The sequence below is a fragment of the Priapulus caudatus genome, unplaced genomic scaffold, assembly GCF_000485595.1.
Source record: "Priapulus caudatus unplaced genomic scaffold, Priapulus_caudatus-5.0.1 Scaffold1287, whole genome shotgun sequence".
In the NCBI taxonomy this organism is placed as follows: domain Eukaryota; kingdom Metazoa; phylum Priapulida; class Priapulimorpha; order Priapulimorphida; family Priapulidae; genus Priapulus; species Priapulus caudatus.
In genome coordinates this window covers 51,055-59,657 of record NW_014578348.1, presented here as the reverse complement: position 1 = coordinate 59,657, position 8,603 = coordinate 51,055, and the positions used below count along the sequence as shown (strand labels likewise).

General features: G+C 44.6%; 1 protein-coding gene across 1 annotated transcript in view; it reads right to left on the bottom strand.

Moving 5' to 3' along the window:
- Positions 1-3,920: 3,920 nt before the first annotated feature.
- LOC106816107 (G kinase-anchoring protein 1-like) overlaps positions 3,921-8,603 on the bottom strand; it is a gene marked incomplete in the record, with an annotated part of 20,682 nt that continues 15,999 nt past the window's right edge. Inside the window, 3 exon segments of the mRNA XM_014820660.1 lie at positions 3,921-4,245; positions 5,814-5,891; positions 7,370-7,504. Coding sequence (XP_014676146.1) covers positions 4,228-4,245; positions 5,814-5,891; positions 7,370-7,504 — 231 coding nt within the window.

The window sequence follows — 8,603 nt, the reverse complement described above, 5'->3', positions numbered from 1 at the left end:
GATGGATGGATGGATGGATGGATGGATGGATGGATGGATGGATAGATGGATGGATGGATGGATGGATAAATGTATGGATGGATGAATGGATGTGATCGTAGGCGACCCCCTAGACTCGTTAGTGGAGTAGGCGAGGTACGGTCCGGCATATTAGATAGTACCAGGGTACGTTCCGGTATACCGCAATTTGTGAAGGCTTACTGTTGTATGCCTCCTATACCGTCATTTAAACATAAGCTACTCGCGTATCGTCTTTCACGACTGCCTGAGAATATTGTTTTTCAGCAACTTCCAAGACAATGGTAAGGTGCGAGTGGCTCCATCTGTTCGAAAACCAACCGCTGTCGTCAATAAACGCCGGCAATGCCCCGCTATACATTCCACGGTCGCTGAGGAAGCTCTGAACGAGAGCCACTCCAGGGCAGCATCTCCTGGTCACGGCTATCAAGTCAGCGCTGTAGCAGTGGTCCAATGCTCGCTGCTGAATGCATACGTGTTCCACTAACAGCCCATGTTGTGAAGCTATAGCAACAAGGCGCCGCGATACCGTATACCCACCGTATACTGTTTACCGAGGTATCAACCATGTAGAATCGGAAAGCTTTGATCTGCATTATGATGAACAGATGGCACTTAGCTGGAATTATTACTATTAGGCGTGTTCACACACAAGTAAAACCGCGCTGCTCATCCCGCTAATAGCGGAGATAATAGTGAGCTAATTGTGTCGTTGTTCACACAGGCGGAAATATCTCGCTAATCGCCGCGGTGCAAATATCACGCCGCGGTGCAAATAAGCGCCCTGATTCCAAATTAGCGCAGTCATAAGTGCTCTTTGCAGCGCGCTATTTTGAGCGCGATTTAGTGAGCTAATTGCGTTCAAACTTGTAAAAAGCTCGGTATTTTGAGCGGGCTGCAAAAACCGGGATTTGCAGCCCGCTAATTCGCGCCAGTGTGAACGCACCTATTATCACGTATAATTCATGCGATATATGCATCAATACTATAATATGCAAATATATTTAATGATATATTTTTGTCGTCGCGGGTTGGTGAGAAGTTAAATTCCTAGTTCATTAGAAACTGGTTTCGTTCTGGTATAGAACATACGTGTTGGTAATGTAACAGTTCTATAACGTTCGATAATCAACGTTCTTTAGTAACTAAGAGAAGTTTATCGAACGGCGTAGGTTCGTTCTTATAGGTAAGGAAGCTAACATTAAAAATGTAGATAGCTTGTTTATCAAATACATGGCTCCCAGAGCTCCTATAATTCCTATATTTAGCTCGCCTTGACATCGTCAAGATGAGCTATTGCCATGGGGTGTCGTCCGTCATACGTCCGTCCGTCCGTCCGTCCGTCAACATTTGGCTACGGTCAACGATAACTCAAGAACCATTTGACCCACATGGTTCCAATTGCATATATAGTTGTTACTCCTATGGGAGAGGGTTTGAACGTCCTATTTTGGCCAGTTGATCTACATTCGAGCCACATCCACTTTTTGGCAAAAATGGAAATGGCCATAAGTCAGTTCAGGTTCAATGGGGTTTGCTCATTTCTGGTATGTCAATGAATGAGGACTGGCCCCAAAACATATAATAACAATATAATACATATCAAACATTGTACGTGTGTGCGTGTGTATGTGTGCGTCCGTGCGTGTGTGTGTGTGTGTGTTTGTGTGTGTGTGTGTGTGTGTGTATTGAGAAATATCAGTTCATTGCTCCCAAACACGAACCCTTCGCGAATGACTAAATATACGTATTAAAAACAGTGAGAATAACAGTTGAATGAATAATTATTCTATTGACCACTTCGATACCGATAAAACTACAATACGAAAATGCTTAATGGAAAAATAATAGTTTATTAACACATGAACTTATTTTACAGACGAACCATAAAATGTAAAAGAATTTAAAACAATACAATGTTCCTGGCGTTACCAAAACGTTTGCTTTACGCACACCCACAAAAAAACCCGAACCAATTTCATTCGTTTATTTTTCGTGTTAAAGTTTAGATCCAGTCGGTAAATCGAACGAGCGAATTTCTGAACATAATACGAACGACCAAACTGACGAAAGTTTTGCTATTAAACGGAGAGACAGAAAGTCAAGGACGCACGTTTGACCTTCGCGCAATATACACAGCCGCGTTGCCTACGAATACAAACACTTAACCGCGACAGATAACTAATCACACCAAGCAGTTAACTGTAATGACGTAGATATCGAATTATTTAACTTACATAATCAATTATATTAATAATTATAATTATTATTATTATTAATTATTAATATTAATTATTCGATATCTACGTCATTACATAACCATCCGGTTGCGAAAACACGCAACGTAATTGCTACGGGAGCACAGTTCATTCGATATCACTTCGATCCATCTTCGATCTTTAGTTGATAGTAAATGCTCGGTAGAAATGCTAAGGTGCGATTGGTCGACGCGTTGTACGACGCAGACGAACAATCTCTGATTCCATCGCAGACGCGTCTAACTATGGTGCTCGCTTGTCCAAAACAAAATCAGTCTTAAATTGACTACGTCACGAATTTTCTATGGTGTATATTTGTAAAAATGTTGTTGCGTTTTTTACATGAAGACTAAGTACTAACGGGACTAAATCTATCCTCAAATTCTTACCTGATAAGATTGTTTCTCTACTAGTTAAAATCCAAAAAACCTGGGCGATTTGATATATTGATCACGACATTAAATGCTTGGCTGGGCTATGTACGAGTCACGAGTAAAGTTCACATCAAACGGAATACCAAAATTAGGAAGTATAATGCAGCAATTTAACCATAAAAAGTGAACAGAATCACTTCCATTTTGTGAAAAAGTGGAAATGTTTTTTTTTACTTTTACTATTTACGGTGACGTAATCACTTTAACATTAGTCTTAACATTAACTTCTTACTTGCAGACCGGACCACTATACACTGCGTTTGAGATTCTCAGAACTTAAAGGTCTTTCTGTCAACAGCCCACGAGAAAAAGTTGATATCTCAAGTCTCAGGTTAAGCTTAATCTTCATGTTTAAGTTTAAGACAAATTTTCTGTCTGACAACGGGCCTAGCAGTCAAGTCTGTGCGAAAATGGTACAGAGGAGGGAGGGCGTCAACTTTCTACAACAGAAACGTGGTAAAGTTACGATTTTCTCATACGCAGTGCACGGTGGTCCGGTCCACAAGAAAAAGTCGACGTTAAGAGACTAACATCGAGACTAATTACGTTTAATGAATGATTGATTAACTAATTACGTTTCAGACAACCGGCTCCATGGTATGTGATCGGCGCCGCATGTGCCTCAGAGATGCCCCAACCGCGCTAACGAGCTCTCCCCCACAGTCTCTCTCCTCCCTCTCCCGCCGTCCGCCCCGCCCTGCCCCGCACACGCTCGCTGCCGCAGCAGCATCCCAAAACCACGGTCACGTAAAAATGGAACTGACCCCCCGCATTGCGATCGACTTCCACTGGCACGCGCCTCCCACCTCGCGACGCAAGACAGAAAAGGTCGAAGGACAATCTGACGGCCCACACAGATCAAGGGAGCTTAAAAAATCAAGGGACCGTGTTTTAACCGTTTCGCCTCACTCGAGGAGAGGGGGAGGGGGAGGGGGAGGAGGTCGTGTGGGATGGGAGAATGACACACGACTCGGCAGAGAAAGAGAAAACCAGTAGGTCGTGATACGAGGGTGTGATTGGGAAATATCTGACCGGAGAGTGCCACGAAAGCACGCAAGGTATTCAAGATCGTCCCCCCCCATCTTTCACTCTCCCTTTCTCCCCCACCTCTTTTACTCTCCCTTCTTCCCTCCCTCTTTTACTCTCCATTCCTCCCTCTCCACGTCTTTTACTCTCCTTTCCTCCCTCCCCCACCTCTTTTACTCTCAGTTCCTCCCCCTACCTCTTTTACTCTCCCTTCCTTCGTCCCTTCCTCTTTTACTCTCCCTTCCTACCCCCACCCCCACCTATTTTACTCTCCCTTCCGTCACCGCTTCCTCTTTTACTCTACCTTCCTACCTCCCTTCCTTCATCCCTTCCTATTTTACTCTCCCTTCCTTCCTCTCTTCCTTCCTCCCTTTCTTCCTGAATCACTGTGCAACAAGTCGGTAGACAATACAGCAGCGGTGGGAACGTCGTGACAAGTAGCGCCATCTATTGGAACGTGCGGGAAGATCGGCGGACATCGGGTGACCGGTTCACTTCTTGCTGTGCTTCTGCAACGCGAGAGTTAAACATGTGAAGACCAGTTGCATGGCTAGTACTAGAGTAGGCTCTGTATGTGCCAAACTATCGCCTCCTGCCAGGTAGGTAGGTTGGTAGGTAGGTAGGTAGGTAGGTAGGTAGGTAGGTAGGTAGGTAGGTAGCTTGGTAGATAGGTAAATAGGTAGGGAGATTGGCAGGTAGGTAGGTAGGTAGGTAGGTAGGGTAGATATGTAGGGAGATTGGCAGGTAAGTAGCGTAGGTAGGTAAGTAGGTAGGTAGGTAAGTAAGTAGGTAGTAGCTTGGTAGATAAGTAGTAGGTAGGTAGGTTAGGTAGGTAGGTGGGTTAGTAGACAGGTAGGTAGGTAGGTAGGTAGGGTAGGTAGGTAGGTAGGTGGGGTAGGTAGGTAGGTAGGTAGGTAAGTAAGTAGGTAGGTAGGTTAGGTAGTAGGTTAGGTAGCTTGGTAGATAAGGTGGGAGATTGCCGGTAGTGTGGGTGGGTAGGTAGGTAGGGTAGGTAGTAGGTAGGTAGTAGGTACGGTAGAGTAGGAGGTAGGTAGGTAGCTAGGTAAAGTAGGTACGTAGGTAGGTAGGTAGCTTTGGTAGATATGGTAGCGGATATTGGCAGGTAGGTAGGTGGGTAGGTAGGTGGGTAGGTAGATAGGTGGGTAGGTAGGTAGGTAGGTAGGTAGGTAGGTAGCTTGGTAGATAGGTAGGAAGATTGGCAGGTAGGTAGGTGGGTAGGTAGGTAGCTGGGTAGATAGGTAAGTTAGGTAGGTAGGGTAGGAGGTAGGTAGTAGGTGAGGTAGGTAGGTAGCTTGGTAGATAGGGTAGAAGAGATTGGCAGGTAGGTAGGTGGCGTGGGTGGGTAGTAGGGTAGGTAGGTAGGTAGTAGGGTAGTAAGTAGGTAGGAGGTAGGTAGGTAGGTAGGTAGTAGCGTAGCGGTAGGTTTAGGTGCTGTAGATAAGTAGGTAGGTAGGTAGGTAGGTAGCTTGTAGATAGGTAGGGAGATTGGCAGGTAGGTAGTGGTAGGAGGTAGGTAGGTAGGTAGGTAGGTAGGTAGGTAGGTAGGTAGCTTGGGTAGATAGGGTAGGGAGATTGGCAGGTAGGTAGGTGGGTAGGTAGGTAGGTAGGTAGGTAGGTAGGTAGGTAGGTAGGTAGCTTGGTAGATAGGTAGGTAGGTAGGTAAGTAGGTAGGAGAGGAGCGTAGGTAGGTAGGTAGGTAGCTTGCGGTAGGTAGGTAGGTAGGTAGGTAGCTTGGTAGATAGGTAGGGAGATTGGCAGGTAGGTAGGTAGTAGGGCTGTAACGATCCACCGAAATCGAATCGGATCGAGATTCTCTTCCCTCGATCCGATACTCGATATTTTTCCCCGTATTTTCGATTCCACTTTTTTCCTCCAATAGATGGCGGCACTTTGCTATATACTGTGGAGCTGTTGAGGTAGGTAGGTAGGTAAGTAGCTAAATAGGTAGAATGGAGGTAGCGTAGGTAGGTAGGTGGTAGGTTAGCTAGATAGGTAGATAGGTGGGTAGTGTGGGGCGGGACGCACGCACACACACACATCAATTCACACAACCCACCTGATGTTTTTGAAGCTCTGAGGTCAGACTATGGACTTTGGATCGCTCCTGTTCCAGCAAGCCATGCAACTCAGTCACCTAGCGTCCAACACGAAAAATCAAACACAGATGTACAGTCCGACCTCCTTTATCCGGAAATAAAGGAGCCGGCCGGCTATAACCGGCCGCGATCTCGCAGTGTATATTCTCTGTTCTTCATTCATTTCCACCTAAAAAATCTCGCTCAAAACTTGCGCGATGTACCAACCGTATGTGTGTTTGCATGTGTGTGCGCACGCGCGTGTGTGTCTGTGTGTGTTGTCCGCTCGTGTCCACTATGCCTCCGGTAAAATTCCTGTTTTCTTTCATATTATTTCCATTTCATATAAACCTTAAAACACGAAAGTTTGTTACAAATAATCATACCAACGAGTAAATACATTATCACATGCCATAAACTCTACTGAACTGAACAGAAATGCTTTGTTGAGCATAAACTCTCATATCCGGATGGGTGCCGGTCCCAACGTGGCCGAATAAGGAGATCGGACTGTATGTATGTATATATGTGTGTGCGTGCGTGCGTGCGTGCGCTTGTGTGTGCGTTGCGTAGCGTGCTGCGTGCGTGCCTCAGCGTTTTCAACTTGTAAATATTTCTACCAATATGTGAATAAATATATTCAAACTTTACCTTGTTTTCATCTATTTGATTCTCCCTTAATCATATGGACACCACCAATTTACCTGACAATCGTCATGTGTTCTCAAAAAAAGTTCCTTGAATACGACACGATTTCACACAGTTTTCCCAAATGTTCGCATGTATTCGGCGCAAGTTTATTATCGAATTAGTGTTCTATTGTCTATGACGGAACGCTGGGGGCTGTTGGGGATATTTGGCATCGAATTGTATTCAGCGTGTAGCGTTTCCAGCGTGCTAGAAATAAATGTGTTCTCACGCCAAGCTAGCAGCTGATTTTAGCTGTGTTGCCATCGTGTTCCTGACGATAAGGAAGCAAAACAAGTGCTGTTACTGTGCTTACATAATATCCCCAACAGCCCCCAGCGTCCCGTAGTTACAACCTGGTGCTGACGCCGCATATCAACATGCGCCGAATACATGCGAACATTTGGGAAAACTGTGTGAAACCGTGTCGTATTCAAAGAACTTTTTTGAAGAACACATACGATTGTCAGGTAAATTAGTGGTGTCATATGATTAAGGGAGAATCATAGACGAAAACAAGGTAAAGTTTGAATATATTTATTCACATATTGATAGAATATTTACAAGTTGAAAACTATGCAAAACGCTGTTAAAACGGTGTCATACTCTTCTCTATTATGAGCTCTTGATACAAGTATACACAAATATATGCAGGTAGATACCAGGTAGATGCAGGGTGTAAACAGGTAGATAAATATACATAACACTAGATGAAGGTATACATAGTGACACCACACACAGGTATAGATGGGTGGACCCAGCATGGATACAGGTAGTTACAGGTAGGCAACGAGAGGTGAACGTACCTGCTGGGCCATCACAGGTAGATACAGGTAGATAACGAGCATACCTGCTGGGTCATCTCGTCTCGTACGGCGAGCAGCTCTTCCATCTGCAGGAGCACCTCAGCTTTCTCCTTCATCTCTCCCTGAGCAAGGATGAAACACAGTTGCTTGTTCCTCTTCTTCACCGCCGCAAACTCCTCCTGAAAAACACCCAACCCAGTAAACGCACAACGACGTTAACAACGTGTAAAACAGCAAGAATTATAAATCATGAAATTCTTGGATTTAACACAAGATAAATATGAATTCATAGTTTTCAACGAAATCCAATGAACTTATTTCATTCAAGAATTATATAGGGTGCACAACGTATAGAGAGCGTTACACTGGCTAGGATAGATAGCCGTGGCACGCGTGTGATAAAGGGCGAAGAGGGCCCTACGCGAACGTATCATGCGTCACGTTTAACGCATGGAAACGAGGTTAGCATACGCGGCTAAAGTTATGTCTCTGTAAAGACAAGTCGCGTATGCACGGTCCGAAATAAGGACTATGGGGGATTTTTGTCACCACATATATACGCTGGGAATCCTCCACATAACGTGTCAGGGAGCACGGAATATAGATACGCTCAATGTGTAAGCACCCTAAGATACTAGGGCGTACCTGAACGATATAAGGATTCGTTCAGTCACGCCATAATGATTGAAGGCACAGTAGATAATCGTATGATATATAGTTATGCGCAGGTGTATAGTTGGATGCTATAGAAGGCTGGCAACGCGATAATGGCAAGCACAGATGATGTTATTCTGGGAAAAATGTGACGCTGAATACGGCAGAGTATATTTAGTGAGAAACATGGCATATACAATGGCAGGGTTGTTTAAAGATCTTGAGGAGAGGGGTATTACGAGTGACCTGGGTTTCGATGTATGTGTGCGCACACATGCATTGAATGCATATGGACATTAGTGATATTCGTTGTGGATGGAGCTACGTACTCATGGGGAATTTGTTTTTTTTTCAGTGATGTTATGATATCTATTTTCTTCCATTGTATTTATTGCGTATTTTGGTATTTCAATGTGTTGTGTAGTGGAATGATTTCAAAGGGCTGTGTATCCCATCGATCTGTGTAGCTGATAGATCAGCCACGATGAAGCGAGTTTTACTAATAGATCGGCCACGGTGAAGTAGTAGATGTAGCGCACGGCCAATGCTACGCACGACGTTTGTCGAGCACTCAATCATAATCTCTAACTCTAAGCTCAGCTTGCTAGAGCCACCCTAGCCTTC